This window comes from Hyalella azteca, unplaced genomic scaffold, assembly GCF_000764305.2.
Source record: "Hyalella azteca isolate HAZT.00-mixed unplaced genomic scaffold, Hazt_2.0.2 contig12633, whole genome shotgun sequence".
Taxonomy (NCBI): domain Eukaryota; kingdom Metazoa; phylum Arthropoda; class Malacostraca; order Amphipoda; family Hyalellidae; genus Hyalella; species Hyalella azteca.
In genome coordinates, this window is record NW_025942586.1 from 147,537 (window position 1) to 163,854 (window position 16,318).

General features: G+C 38.6%; 1 protein-coding gene across 2 annotated transcripts; it reads right to left on the bottom strand.

The window, feature by feature from the left end:
• Positions 1–6,359: 6,359 nt before the first annotated feature.
• On the bottom strand, positions 6,360–15,020 carry LOC108681333 (histone acetyltransferase p300). 2 transcript variants are annotated; one of them, XM_018170355.2, is made up of 4 exons: positions 14,918–15,020; positions 8,210–8,286; positions 7,431–7,574; positions 6,360–6,593 (listed from the first exon to the last, which is right to left on the bottom strand). In XM_018170355.2, exons 2-4 carry the CDS (start codon positions 8,270–8,272, stop codon positions 6,402–6,404), a joined length of 399 nt encoding a protein of 132 aa, XP_018025844.1. In that variant the 5' UTR covers positions 8,273–8,286; positions 14,918–15,020; the 3' UTR covers positions 6,360–6,401. The 2 variants fall into 2 exon arrangements, with proteins under 2 accessions (XP_018025844.1, XP_047739286.1); XM_047883330.1 differs by lacking the exon at positions 14,918–15,020 and adding an exon at positions 8,455–8,478.
• Between the last annotated feature and the right edge of the window lie 1,298 nt (positions 15,021–16,318).

The following is a 16,318-nucleotide window of genomic DNA, read 5'->3' on the forward strand; positions in this document are numbered from 1 at the left end:
TATGTTTTGAAGAAATAAATCATAGTTTAGGTCAATTACCTACTTTTCATTCTATGATGCCCGGTGCACAATTCTATATATAGCATTCTATGTACAATTTTGTGACGACCAATGATGCCCTAATTTTTCAATAAGTGAATTTTCTTTTGCCAAGCGAGGTAAATGTAATCAAAATTCTTTTTGTTAATCAATTTTTTTTGTTAACTGGAGCCTTTGCTAACTGAGTATCTACTGTAAATGCATTTTTAAGGGTGTCCCTAATTACCCCAGGGGGGTGTCCCGAGTAGCCCCGTCGCGCAAAAATGGCTACCATTTTTTTTGGAATGAGATAGGCAAATTCTGTCAATTACGTTTTCAAGCCGACAACTGGGTGCAACTTTTATGTATGTAAAATTTTTCAATATGGCAAATATTTTTTTTTTTTGCTCCAGACCTTAGCAGAGGTACTTTTCCAAAATCACACTTTTCACACTTTTTTCAGCGATTTTTTAGAGATAGTAAATGTTTGATTTCTTGACTAGCTTTATACATAATAGATAGTAAAATTGTTGAGGTTTACGCCACTATATTTAATTTTGCAATATTTTGATTAGTTTAGCTGCTACAACATTTCTACGAAATGTGGGAAGCGAGTCCCTATTTACCTCGCCCGTCCCTTTTTACCCTGTTTGACGGTATCTCATTCCAAGAAAAAATGATGGCCATTTCTGCAAAACGGGGTATGGTAATAAGGGACACCGCCCTGGGGTAATAAGGGACACCCCTAAAACAGCATTTACAGTAGAGCCTTGGTTAGCACCACACTCAGGATGATGTATGTTTTCGGTGAATTTTCCCGCGCATTTTCACTTTTTTTAAGCTATTGCTGTGCACAGTTGGCGCAATGTAATGAAAATTGATTATCTTTGCGCATGTGTTCGCGCAATCCCGGCCATCTTTATTTTAGAAGAAATTTTCTCCAAAGTCATATGGCAACACTGAACACCGTCTGTTTACATTTCGTATGTATAACAGCCGCAGTTTACGATTACCGTACGTTCCGTATCTGACAAGGTGGACAACTGGAAGAGTCAGAAGTAACCCTGACATGTCTTACATTTTATTATTGTCAGTTCGACTCGCATAGTCAATATACTCGCATATATTGTCAACTAAAATAGTAGAACTATTTTAGCTTTCTAAAGTACGGCGCATGACGCATTTTTTTACCAACGTAGTACGGCGCACCGCGCAGGTCGTTAAAATGACAAAATAAATTCCCGCGCACCTGGCACATCTTCCTGACCATGGGGTTAGCAAAGGCTCCAGTTAATGAAAAAATCAATCAACAATAAAGAAATTTGATTACATTTACCTTGCTCAATGCTCAGTGAAAAAACTTACTGTGAAAAAAACAGTGAAAAAAATTACTGCATCAGTCATTACAAAATTGCGCATAGAATGTAAATAGGTAGATAGAATTGAGCACTGGGCAACAAAGAATAAAAAATAATAACCTAAACCATGATTTATTTCTCCAAAAAATACGATGGTTGTCACTAAAATATTCCTTCCTGTTTCAGGTATGTTTTTTACAATCTTTTCTATTATAGTGAAATCACTTGACTTGATTAAAATTGTGTGAAATCCAGAGCCATCCTGTAACTTGTAAGGCGTAAGCTTACAGATACAGAAGAAATGCTACATAACATGGCTGCTGATATGAAGCTTGTAGTGGACAAGCTCGTTGTAAATGCTCAATACAATGGCATGTGTCCATGTGATGCATGTCCATGGATATCATATGGTAATATCACATTAATAATATGGTAATTAATGAATATGGTAATATGATATCAATAAAGGAAAAACAAGTAAAAATCACAGAAAATGTCACTTATTCTACATTTACATCATCTACAATGAAAGAGGAGGTTTTTACCTACTGTTAGTAATAGGTCCTACAAGCAGCCTGATGCAGGACTGCAGGAGTACACTCTTGCACGAGTACTTTTACAGTTTTACTTGCATAAAAGTTGCACACAAGTGTTGGCTCATAAATGTGATTGACAGAATTTGTGTACCTCATTCCCCCCCCCAAAAAAAATGGCGGCCATTTCCGCACGACGGGGTAATAACTAATAAGGGACACCCCCGGGTCCCGGGGTAGTAAGGGACTAAAGGGTCTCAACAGACTCAACTTCTCTCAAGACGTCATTGCCAGTGCTAGTCTGCTAGAGAATGTTTCTCTAATCAGCTTTTGATTCAACACTTTAACCTTTGATCAGTTATCACTTAAATGTGACTTAATGTTATAATTGCAAGCACAGCAAAGTGAGCCAACAGATACGACTGTCACCAGTGGGAGACAAATCGAAACGCCTTCATTGTCAGGAATTCTACGTTGCACTAAACACACGTTGCGATCACGTTTAACGCGTTTAAAACCACCATTGACGCCCGTTAGTTTCGAATAAGTTTGGCGGGTCCCTTTATTTATATACAAAGGCCGCGAATTTAAGTAAGGCTTATCAATGGTTTGGTAAACTTGGAAGTGCAGCAAAAGTGAGAGCTAATAAGTGAGAAGTATTGAGGTACCTAAGACTAAGAGTGTGCCAATTCCTGGTATTAGGTATGGATTGGGTATGTGGATTCGGAAAAATTTCACCATACACTTGCGTATTTCACCCATACACTTGCGTATCTGACTCTCCGAGCCTGGTTAGCTGATTCTGACTAGCGAATCTGATTCGGAAATATTTCACCATACACCTACTTACTTTGCTCGCAACAGTCAGTGGTGAACCGTGAAGATGAGTCAGCCGAGGCCAGTTGCTACTGCCATCGGCGCCATACCGTCGTGTTGAATGAGCGCGGGGTAACGAAAAAACAACGGAGGAAAAGATCTATGTGGTCAAAAGATTGGTTTGTCAATCGATAAAGATTCAGTCAATATGAATTTGCTAAATTTCATACGCAACGATAATCCAAAAGGCTATCCAAACTATTTAAGGATTATTTATTTTCATAACAAGTTAGATCTGCATTGGGAACTTTTTCTCGCGTAATTCGAATGAGATATTCCCTTGCTTTATCTCTTTGTAATTTGTTCGAATATTCTTCGCTGCGGGCCTTCTACAAGCGCGGCGAATTGCGGTAATCTCCAATAAACTTGGTTAGATAGTCAGGCTCATGAATAGCTTGGAGTCCGCCATGACTGCACGCACCCGATTGACGTCTGCTTTGCAACTAAACTCGAGCCACCGGATCCCTTGTGAATCAAGTCACGAAAAGTTCAAGAATCGGCAACAGGCCATGGGCCTATTTCTTCAACGCCGACAATTCTATTCTATTCTATCATCACTCTGTCGTTGCAACCGTGTATTCACATAACGTAATCTTGCTGTTCATTGTCTTTGTCAAGGTGGATTACTTTTCATTTGTCAAACGCAGCTGCCACTTATCAGCCCAGTCAACCAGCCTGTCAAGATCACCTTGCAACTGTACTTTTTGCGACGTATTCTTCACTGTATTATATATTTTTGTGTCGTCAGCATACATCGAGCACACGCTAGACATTTGTAGCTTCTGGCAGATCGTTTATAAACGCAACGAATAAAACAGACTCGAGCACCCTTCCTTGTGGCACGCCGCTGTGCACTGAAGCCCAGTCTGATACGGACCCCTTAATACTGACACGTCGTCATCTTCCTACTAGAAAATCTCTGATCCATTTGAGTATATTATTCTCAATTCCCAAAGACTTCAATTTACGCAACAGCCGCTCATGTGGGACACTGTCAAATGCCCTGGCAAAATCGAGGTACACTGCATCTACTGGCTCCCTTTCGTCCAGCAGGCGGGTCCATTCGTTCAGAGTAGACAGGAGGTTAGTGGTGAAAGATCTTCCGCAATAAAACCATGTTGACAGTGTGATAAGAGATTATTAGCAGTCAAATGATCTATCAATCGATCCCCCACAACAGATTACATTACCTTGCAAACGACACTTGTCAAACTGACAGGGCGATAGTTGCCCGGGCAGCTTTTGTCACCTTTTTAGAGTCTTTTCTCATTTATGGAAAAAAAGGCGCTATTGTGCTCGTCATGTCCGTCTGTCTGTCTGTCCGTTACATCACGTTTTCGTCGACGAGAAAATGCGCTCTGTCACCCACTGCCGTGAGTTTTATTTTTTGAACAATGGTGTTACTTGAGCTTCTTTCCAGTCAGCCGGCGAGATCCCTTCGTTCAGAGTTTTTTATCCCTTCCCTTCAGCATCGTGTGCAAAATACACCACCCGGACGGAGCGCGCCGGAGCCGTCCGTATCTGTCTCGTGTGTCGAATCAGCCGGGTCGCCTGTCGAAAACCACACTGCCCTGGATGTAATGGACCATCATGATTCCTGCCTTCCGGAACGTGGCCTTCAACACTTCTGGACAATCATATCTCGGCCGTGCGTCGAACCAGCCCTCAGTCGAACGGCCACTCGTCGGAGGACGATAAATTTTGGAACAGAACTATCTTATCTGAAACCTAACCTCAGATGCAGTGAACGTAAAATTACGTAATTTAACGATGCCCGGAAGTCATATTCGATCCGCAGTCTGGTGGTGCACGGCAGGTTTTGTGCAAGGCCGGAGGAGAACAAAGCCGAGTGGTCGCAGGCTGTTGCGCGCAAGTTCCAGTTCGAGAGGTGGCCAGGGTATGAACTTATGAAGTTATGCTTCGACGCAACGTTCAGTGGTGGACGGCCATTTGACCCTAGGCTATTCGACCTCGTGTCTAGGGGGTGTAGAGCTCAAAATATTCAACGCAGAATGATGTCAAGGGTCGGCTACGGATTGCAGGTTCCATTCACAGCTGATTGATGGATGTCCATAGATATCCAAGGCGCACAAAATTGGTGGTGCACGGCTGCGCTCCTCGTTTAGTTACGGTGTTAAATTAAACCTTCAGCAGAAAACTCAGCTTTCATTCAACCCCACAACCGTGATACTACCATGCCATCGCACAGTGAAAGTTTAACAACGGGTGAGTGTGTGCCGTGTCTGTTGTCCGGCGTTGAGCATGTCGTGTTTGATACCGTGGCGGCAATCACACATCAGCAACCCGAATGCGCTCCGATACCAACCATGGTAGCTGTCGTTACTCACTCTGAAATAGTGGACTCTTCTTCTGACAAGATGGCTCTCGCGGACAAGTTTACACATGAGTTAGCCAGCGACCGCTCCGTGAGAATCAGCTTCCAGAGGGGGAGGGAAGTGACTCTGCTACATGTGCTTAAACGAGAAAATAGGTGACATCTCCGGTAGCTTATGTTCTTAACTTAACTTTAAACTGTTTTTGGTTAATTATTGTTAAGAAATCTACCAAAATTCAATTTAACTATTCTATGACCAGAAGTTATGAACTGATATATGCTGAAACTATTAGTCTATTATATATATTACTGAATTGTACTTTAAGTATTCGGGCACATCATTGTAAACCATTCTTATGCAAGACTGGATAATGAATTAATTCAAATAATTTTTCAATTAAAATGGCTAAATTTGCCCAAGCCCAATCAATTAACGTAAAGTTCATTTAATCCATGGAATGATCCCCTTCAAACCAATTAATTAAGGAATTGTATATTAGCATTAAGATCCTACTCTGTCTGCTAATATCAGAAAAGTTAATGCTTTTTTCCTTCTTCCGAGCGACGCACCGTCCTTAAGAACCCTAACAGAAGAAAGAAGCACGGGGACTGGCAACCAAGAGCCGGATTTAAAAGGACTTCATAGGATAGGATTAAGTCGCTCTTTAGATTTTGAGTTTTGCTTTGCGCCCATTGGCCTCTATTAGCTTATTATGATCATCATTCTCCTTCTGGAAACCTAGTTAATTAACTAGTGCGTTAGTAACGTTGAGCTTTGCTTCTAAAATATTAGCATTTAATTTTCGATTCTCGATTACTTCTATTCAGTATTTAACATGCGTAATGAGCCCTAGTAGTATCAACACGTTCTCCACGTCATTGTACTTGCTCCAAAATTCTTATCACGGACGATTTATATTTTTGCATGGGGACATGTCATGTAGTAATGTTACGTTATAGGTCACCACCCTTACCTTCAGTAGCATCACCCGCGTCACCTTCCGGGACGTCATAGAATCTAGAGAGTGCCTTAAGCATCCCAAGTCAGTCGTGTCAAGATCCACTTGCGTTCTGACGGCTCCGACACTCGCCTGCTCACTCGTGATAGTGTCAATCTAACTATCTGATCTACTCCTGTATAAATACCTCATCGTGCCTTATCCTAAATAATTACTAGTTTTATGGTTGCCACTCTTTCATTCCCCTTATTATAGCATTCGGATAATAATTCGAACCGAAATTAAGTCAGTCATTTTATTTAATATAAACTGGTCCCGAAAGTCACGTAGACATCCGGGTATCAGCGGGCTTGAGAGGCACACAGACCGGACATTGAGGACGGGCACAATTATTCCAGTGCGCAATGATGTGTCGAGACGAAGCGCAGTGCGGGAAGAGGCAACTATTGCCTGCTTGGCACATCCGCATGTGCAACAAGACGTCCTTGATGGTTTTGCAGTGGGGCAGTTTGCACTGGAACATGAGAATAACGTTACGCAATGCTCTCTTGAACAGCACTGAGTTATGGGTGCTGCTTAGACTCATTACATTACACGAAAGCTGCCTGCGACTATATAAAATGGAAAGTCGATTGATACTTCTTTACTAATTTTTATAACAAGATGCACCATCTATAAGGATTCATCCAGCAGTGAGCAGACTAAATCACAATTCACTAAAAAATTCTCAAACAACAGAAGCTAAAATTAGAAGAGAAATTCAATAAATATATTCCAGCTTTCATTCATTATGAAGATGACATTTACAAAGCTGTTAGCACCATAACTATGAAAATGACTTGGTTCAAATGCACCTGTCAGATAATCAAGTCAATCCATACGAGAAGTAAGGACTTGCAATCAGCAACGTCCCAAGTCCCCACTACTTATTCTTTTTATTCTAGACAAAGCTTGAAAATATCAAAAGATAAGTAAACATTGGTGGAGCATCAACTACTAGTAACATTTGTGAGGCTCTTTGATGTTAAAATGGCTACATGTTGGGCATCTAGATGCTAAAATGGCCATAAGATTGGCATCTAGATGCTAAAATGGCCACATGATAAGTATTTAGATGCTCCAATGGCCACAGGATTAGTATCTAGATGCTAAAATGGCTACAGGATGAGCATCTAGATGCTAAAATGGCCACATGATAAGTATTTAGATGCTACAATGGCCACAGGATTAGTATCTAGATGCAAAAATGGCTACAGGATGAGCATATAGATGCTAAAACGGCCCCAGGATAAGCGTCTAGATGCTGAAAAATGGTCACTGGATAAGCACTTGCAAAAAGTAACCATGTCACCTCTCCGACGTTTCCATTTCTCTGCTCCATGTTATGGCACTTGTGCGCGTGCACGAGCAGCACGAGCTGCCGCTGGATTAACCTAGTCTTCTCAGGGCCTGGTGGTATTCTGGGCTGCGCAGCACTTGGGGCTGGAGGCCCTCCCTGCATAATGATATATATATTGATACAGATACAAATAAACAAATCAATGGAGACGATCTAGCAACAACATGGCTACCATAATTCACCATTCTCATATGAAAACTTGTAACTGTGAACTATTGAAATCATGACATGGAATAACCGCAGGGGAGCTTATAATTTTTAAAATTAGATATGATAACAAGATATAATATAGGGGCTATTATGTGGACCACATAATCTGCAGACATGTGTTCAAACACAACATGTTATCTGGTGAACACAACCTATGAATGTCACTGTCATACAAGAATATTTAATTTGAAGTAGTAGCTGGACAAGAATGGTTCAGGCCATTGAAATATTAATCTCAAATGAGAAATTAGAAACTGAAATGACCTTCTTCGGTGTACGTAGCAAACATAAACAAATTGACATAAACATTGCAGCTTCAGAACTCTGTATGGGCACCGGGCCTTATTACCTGGGGCCATCCTTTCAAAACTCGCTAAGTTAACGTAAGTACTTACGCTCTTTTTTCTTGTCTGTGATTGGTGAATTTTGCTCGAAAGGCCGTCTATAATTGGCTGATGAACTTAGGATATCTTAACTTTTTTTGAAAGTATAGGCCCTGGTCATTAAGGTCTTGTTATTACCTCGAGTTGTTGTTGCTGCAGCGTATGCTGGTCCTGCTGAAGCTGTTGCAGCAGCTCTTGCATCTCTGGCCAAGAATCTACCAAGAAAGAGAGCATTTACTATTTACAAACTATTGTTCCATATTTTTAAACAAAAAACATTATTTTTACTTGCATGTAGCTCATGACAACACAAAAAACAGAAGTATATTGAGACAGTTGAATTGCAATAGAGTATATGTAGTTCTGAGCCATTCTTTACTTACACATTGTGAAGCCTAAGTCAAATAAAATTATTCACAAGTCTGGAAAGAGAAAAGAACAAGTGAGTAGGTATATATAATGTGAGGTGCAGGCACACAAATAATAATTAAAAGTCAGACAACACATAAGCATAAGCATAAGCATAAGCATTAATGCATAGCAGGAAACAAGAGACTGTTTAGTTGCCCTCCTTGTTTGAGTCCTATGAGTAGATTAGTTAAGTAACATGGATACCAGCATCATTAATAGATATTCAATACCTATAATTTTTGAAGTAGATCAGAAAATTAAAATGAACTAGTTTCTAAGAAATCTCTTGTTTGCTAGTGGCTACTGCATCTGGATTCTGGAATATACAGCATAATATTCCAAAAAACATTCCTAGTGATTTAGTGAATGAACAATAAAGTACATTTCACAAGAAAATTTTCAAATTCTGGAGGAAAACAATTGCAATTTTTCTCAATTTTTACAAGAATAATTAGGTAAGGAACAGAAATGGTTGAAACTTGAAATTGCTTAAGCTTAACAGCTGAGACAATTTTGTCCCACTTATGTAGTGTTTTAGCCCATTTTCCAATTTGTATGAAAAGTGAGGAGTCTGTAACTCAAACATCTAAGCATCAATAGACTCCTTGTTGTAAGAAACCAGGTATTAGAAATACTAGTAAGCCTGTACTAACTACAAAGGCATGCTTCACAGGGAAAAAATTGTAACAAATTTAGCAGGTTGCACAAAATACTAAATAAGTTAAAATTTAACTTTATGGTCTGCAGTGGAATCCATGCAATGAAAAATGTGTGAAGTTACGTACCAAATTTCAAGTTGGTTAGTTAGTTTAGTGGCCACATGTTTACTAGCGCTTCAGCTATTTAGCTATCTCGCACCGAAAGTCATGATGAACATCACCAAAGAGGTGGAAGGTCTCAGTTATCAAAAATTTCTCAAATCAAAAATTGTTCATCACTCGTGAGGGACAGAAGGTCTCAATTGTCCAGCCTGCTGAAGCTGGTGTAAAAGAAGCAGCATTAGCATCTCAAAGAGACGAAGTGACAAGGAGGGACAGGTGAAAAGCAACAGAAACTAAGACACACGTCAGGAGTATATACCTCCTGAAGGGGTACCAAATTCCTAATAAAACCAACTACTATTCATTAGTCAAGTAAGTGTTTAGTATTTAATGATATATAATATTTCTAGATAATTGAATATTCTTTTCATTTGAGCAAGAATTCTATGGAGGACCTAAGCTACACACAAAAAGTTGATGGAGCTGTTCTAAACTCCATTAGATGATTGAAACCTGCAAAAAGAATGTTTCATTAGTTGCCAGTTGTCAAACATGTAATGATGGTTTCGAGTATTGGAATGGTGGTTAGCACTCAAATGTGCTCATGTTAGAACATTTTCATGATCTTGACTCCTAGTTTAAAATTTTTAAAAAATAAGCTCATTGAATACATTATTTTGCCCTGATGCTAGGGGATATATTTACTAACAGTTGAAATATACAGGGTGTCCCAAAAAAAACGATACTCAACTTTGAATGGCTGTAACTCAAAAAGTAATAGAATTAAAAAAAAATTCAAAGGTCAGGATTTGTTCCCTACGTTTTTCTGTATCTCTCCACCAAAAATCAGTGGAGTGACATGTGTTAAAATTGTGCTTGCGCAAAGTTTTAGTAAGACCATTTTGCATAATCATTATGTTGTCATGACATGTTTTCTTTTTGCCGTTTTATTTTTTTTGTATCTTTGGTGAGACAAAAACATGGCAATCTTTGGTGAGAGGCAATCATGACAATCTTTGGTGAGAGACAAGCATGACAATCTTTGGTGAGAGGGAATTTCAAAACCAAAGATTGCCTCTCATCAAAGATTGCCTCTCACCAAAGATTGCCATGATTGAGTCTCACAAAAGATCGTCATGATTGTCTCTCACCAAAGATTGTCATGATTGTCTCTCACCAAAGATTGCCATGATTGTGTCTCACCAAAGATTGAAACATGGGAATGAGTGGCAAGTGAGTGCAGTAGCTGCTGAGTGGCAGCCTATATGTCATTGATAATAAGTTTTTGCACAAGTTAGCTTAGTTCCTCCACCACTCTCAAAGCCAAGGTAAAGAACAATTTTACAAATTTCATGTAAATTTCAAATGAAAATATTTTAACAGAGTATTGTAGAGCATCAATCAGTGTTTATACATATGTAAAATAAGAAAAATATGTTAAGATCAAGAAGAAAGTGTCAACTAGATAAAATTCAACTATTCAGCACATCCCACATGTCAAAACCAAACTGAAATGCAAGATACTGAAATATTTTTTTCTTGCAGGTGCCCAGCATCCAGAGGAGTTTGGTGCAGCTTAATCCAACATATAGCAGCTCAATCCAACATATGACAACAACTCCATGAAAAACCACAACTGCACATTAAAAATTGGACCCAATTAGTCAATTAATAAGATTTTAAAGGAATTTGGTCTTCCAAAACAGTTTAAGGTCATCAAGTTTCTAATATTATTATAAGTAGAAAAATTTGACAGTTCATTATTGTTCAAACTCTACTGTTCTTGGTAGTTACACATTTTTTTAATATACAAAATAATCATTTCATTATCATGCAGTCATCAAAGTATCTAATCTACAGTACTTCTTTTGTATAATTTATGTATCAATATATATGTAACAGTTGTGATATCTCATCTTAACAATAAATTTTGTTGTTAAGATGTTGTTGGTGAAAAATATTTAATCAAGTAAAACTGAATTTATAGTAAAGTAGTAAGGAGATGTAAAATATTAATGTTAAGTCAATATAGAATAAAAGTGCTATGTTTTTCTGTTGCAGAAGGTTATTTTGTGACCAACCCAGAGCCTCCCTTATTGCAAATAATTAGAAATCATTGATAATTGAACATCAGGAGTAATGGTTCATGTTCAGCAGGACCCCCTGTAAAAAAGAGCTACAGCAGCTGAGGTAGATTGGCCCGGAGTGCTCACATGAGATCCATCTGTGAATATTGCTGTGTAGCTAAAATATTTAAAGCTAACAAGGTCATAAAAAATTTTGACAGTAGATTTAGAAGATGTTTTGGATACTGTCATGACTCATGGGAGAGAAGTTGACTGAAATTTTTTTGGAGTTGAACTAAGGAGGAAATTAGGAGACAACAGGAGAAGGGAGCAGGCAGGGAAACATAAATTTGTAAAGAAGAAAAGATAGCCCTGGTATGAAGAACAGAGCTGGTTAAGAGTGTTGATGGCTTCTGCAGCATGATATGAGGTACATTTGGGAAGAACAGGTCAGACACAACAGGACACTGTGGTTTGCTAGAGTAAATGTGCAGTTTAAGGTTACTTAGAGTTTGATACTAAGAGTATGGAAACTCCACTGGACTGAATGGAGTATCCTCATTTCTTTGTTGGGAGACATTTATCAGCATCTGGGAGTACAGGGAGATTACTGTCAAATGGGGTAATAAGGGATGGGCAGGGTAATTTGCGACAGTCCTCTGTGATGGCATAAAAATGCTATAGCAGAGAAACTAATTGAAATATTGCAAATATAAAAAGAGAGAGGCAAAACTTCAACATTTTTTGTATCTATGTAGCATAAAGGAAATTAAGAAATCATAGGTTTACTAGTTCTAAAAACTCCTTGGAAAAAATGTTAAAAAGTGATATTTTGAAAAAGTACTTCCGTTAAAGTCTGTAGTAAATAAATAGAGGCCCTATCTCAAAAAACTTGCAAACAGGTGTTGGCTTTAAAACTTTATTGACAGAATTTGTGTACCTCAATCAAAAAACAAAATGTCAGCCTTTTCCTCAAGATTGCGTATCAAGGGACACCCCTCCACTCCCGGGGTAATACGGGATGCCCCTATAAAATAAATTTACAGTAGAACCTTAGTTAGCAAAGGCTCTGGTTAACCAAAAAACCAGTTAGTGAGAAAGATTTTTGATTAAATTTACCTCTCTCAGCAAAAAATTTAATCAGCAAAAGAAATTAATGCATCATCAGTTATCTCAAAATTGTACATAGAAAGACCTAGATAGAATTGTGTGCTGGGCAACATAGAATGAAAAGTAATCAACTAAACTATGATTTATATCTGCAAGAAATATGATGGTTGTCACTAAAATATTCCTTTCTGTTTCAGCCTCAGGTGTTATTTACAATCTTTTTTTGTTATAGTGAATTAATTCACTTTACCAAATTAAATGGAGCAAAATTACAAGCCCAGTCCCATAAGCTTACAGAGGAAATGCTAAAGCTGAACAGCTGCTGATATGAAGCTTGCAGAAAGTTGCATTGAACATTGAGCAAGGTTGAACTGTTAAATGTCAATGGCATGAAAGTTTTTTAGGGGGTTTCAAAAGTGTTAAGAATGGAATGGAAAAATAATTTTTGTTAATGAAAAATGGATTTGGTAATATCATCAAGGTAATATCACCAATAAAAGAAAAAAAGGTACAAATCACAGAAAATGTCATTTATTCTACATCTACATTGTCTACAAATGAAGAAGAGGACAATGGAGTACTATAAAGTTAGATAGTAATAGATAAGTAGGCTACACTCTGCAAGCTTCAAATATTTTTAATTAAGTTTTATTTCAAGTTTCCCACATTACCCCAGTCACAACTCCCAGGGGTAATTCAGGATGTATTTTTTATTGCTTCTGGCATCTTTCAAATACCTAGCACATGGGTACTTTTGGAGATGCCATATAATAGTCCTCACAAAGAACTTCAAAATGAGCCTAAACTTATTTACGAAATGTTCCATACTCCATAGTAAGAAGTTAATAAATTTATCAACAAAAAAATGTCACTTACTACCCTGTTTAACAGTATAAGGTGTTAACTTGGTCACCAGCTAAATTTAGTAGGTTGCTTCTCTAAGGTTTTCCCAATAATAGGATAGGAGATGGTTCAATGGAGGCCTCCATCATTATGGCATAAATGACTGTTCAAGGTCCTACTTGGCAGGTTAAGTAGAATAGCTGGGACTGGAAGTTCTAGTACCAGGGTCTGGGCTGGTCACCTGGTTCTGTACAATACATTAACTCACAGAATTTGCAAATTGGGTACAGAATAAGCCTAAGGGCAGGCAAGCTGTAGGGTTTCCCTCAAACCCCGCCGGTCTAAGTTACCCCATTTTACAGTATCACCTTGTTCCTTTTTCCTGCGTTTGGGCATTTTATCCGTTTTTGTGTAATTTGACGGATTCAACTATTAATGCAATGAAAAATTCAACTATCAATGCAATAATCTCAATTAGCTATTCGTCGTCAGACGTCGATAAATGGGCAGAAAAACTTACACACGTCCGTTGTCGTCTGTAGCTTCAACCGCACCCCGGTCACTGGGTCAATACAGGCCGGTAATACTTTAGATTAAGTGTATCCAAAAATAGGGTGTTTTTTTAATTCTATGTTTTATGGGTGTAGATTAAGAATCTGAAATTCGTTTTTGGCGATCAGCATCGGAAAATTGATTTTTTCCTGATTTTTTAAACATTTTTTATAGAAAACAACAATGGGGGACCCGTGGGGAGCTGGGGGTTATAGGGGGGCAGGCATAGTGACAAACCAGATATTTTTTATAATCAGTTCATTTTTAGTTTCCTCATTTACTCAAGATTTCAACCAATTTCTTATGTATGATAATGCTGGTATCCATGATACTTTGCTGGTCTACTTATCAGACTCAAAAATGAACTTGAGGGAGAGGCTAAAAAATTATCTGCTTTGCCACTATGGGGGCAGGACCATGCCCGAGGGCCAAGGCTCTAATTCGTCAAAAAAAAAAAAATCAGGCAAAAATCGGCAAAAAATTGGAAAATTTATTTTTTACTGAGAACCCAACCTTTTAACCTAACCTAACCTGGTGCGATTTTTGGGTTTTACATAGGTTTACAGTCATTCCCAGGCCCAGCTGATGATGCAGATCAATATAGATCATTTCCAGTAAAAAAAAAATTCCGATTTTTTCCAATTTTTCGCCGATTTTTGCCCAATTTGTTTTTTTTTTACGAATTAGAGCCTCAGGCGTGTCCACCCCCGTAAAACCCCCGGTTCCCCCTATTGTCATTTTCTATAGAAAATATATAAAAAATCGGGAAAAAATCGGTTTTCCGATGCCGACCGCCAAAAACGGATTTCAGATTCTTAATCTACACCCCAAAAAACATATAATTAAAAAAAACTTCTTTTAGATGCACTTAATCTAAAGTACTATTTATTAACTATTAGGCTACATCTTATGCTACAGCACCAACGCGGCAACGTCCAATATCACTTAGTCACTATGAGTATGATATAGATTATAGAGAACCATCAGAACCTGCCATAAATGTTTTGTTTTCAAATGGTTACCTCGTACAAAATTCCTCAATAGATATGACTTTCAGAAGCGTGACTACTGATGAAATAGTTTAAAGAGCGCTCGATACTCACATGCGTCTAGCAGCTCTCACCATCGCAGGTAACCTTCCCTTCTCTAGATCGTCAGTCCACTGTGCAGTGTGCACTGTCCACTATGCTGCCTGACTCGTTTACAACGCGTATAAACAAGTGCAAGCGGCTATTTTTGAAAGAACATAGATTTTACATGCGGAAAAACCTGAACTTTTATGAAAAAAAACTAGATATCTACGTAATATGTAATTCAAAATGATAAATCCATTTGGTTCACAAAGGAGTGAGTATGTATATACAGGTATAAACACAAATTACAATATAACAAATATTAAATTTTTATTGAGTACCTATTTTTTCCTACTTATTTTTTATTTTAGTATTATTATTTTTATTTATTTTTCATATGTTCATATATTTATTTGTTATTGTTTTATTTTATTATAATTTTATTTCTTATTACCTTATTTTATTATTACTTTTTTTTAAATCTTTCAGTTTTTAACCGGAACGCTCTTTATTTAGTTTTTAATCTGTAAATGTTAACATCTTTTAGTTTTCAACCTGTCACAACAACACATGCAACTCTATGTGCCTCTGTAACAACGTTTATCACGTGCCCCCTGTAACGTGCAACTCCACGTTCCCCTTTAACGATGCCATCACAACTCAACGTGCAACTCCACGTGCCTCTATAACAACGTTCATCACAACAACGTTCAACTCCACGTGCCTCTATAACAACGTTCATCACAGCAACGTGCAACTCCACGTGCCTCTATAACAACGTTCATCACAGCAACGTGCAACTCCACGTGCCTCTATAACAACGTTCATCACAGCAACGTGCAACTCCACGTGCCTCTATAACAACGTTCATCACAGCAACGTGCAACTCCACGTGCCTCTATAACAACGTTCATCACAGCAACGTGCAACTCCACGTGCCTCTATAACAACGTTCATCACAGCAACGTGCAACTCCACGTGCCTCTATAACAACGTTCATCACAGCAACGTGCAACTCCACGTGCCTCTATAACAACGTTCATCACAGCAACGTGCAACTCCACGTGCCTCTATAACAACGTTCATCACAGCAACGTGCAACTCCACGTGCCTCTATAACAACGTTCATCACAGCAACGTGCAACTCCACGTGCCTCTATAACAACGTTCATCACAGCAACGTGCAACTCCACGTGCCTCTATAACAACGTTCATCACAGCAACGTGCAACTCCACGTGCCTCTATAACAACGTTCATCACAGCAACGTGCAACTCCACGTGCCTCTATAACAACGTTCATCACAGCAACGTGCAACTCCACGTGCCTCTATAACAACGTTCATCACAGCAACGTGCAACTCCACGTGCCTCTATAACAACGTTCATCACAGCAACGTGCAACTCCACGTGCCTCTATAACAACGTTCATC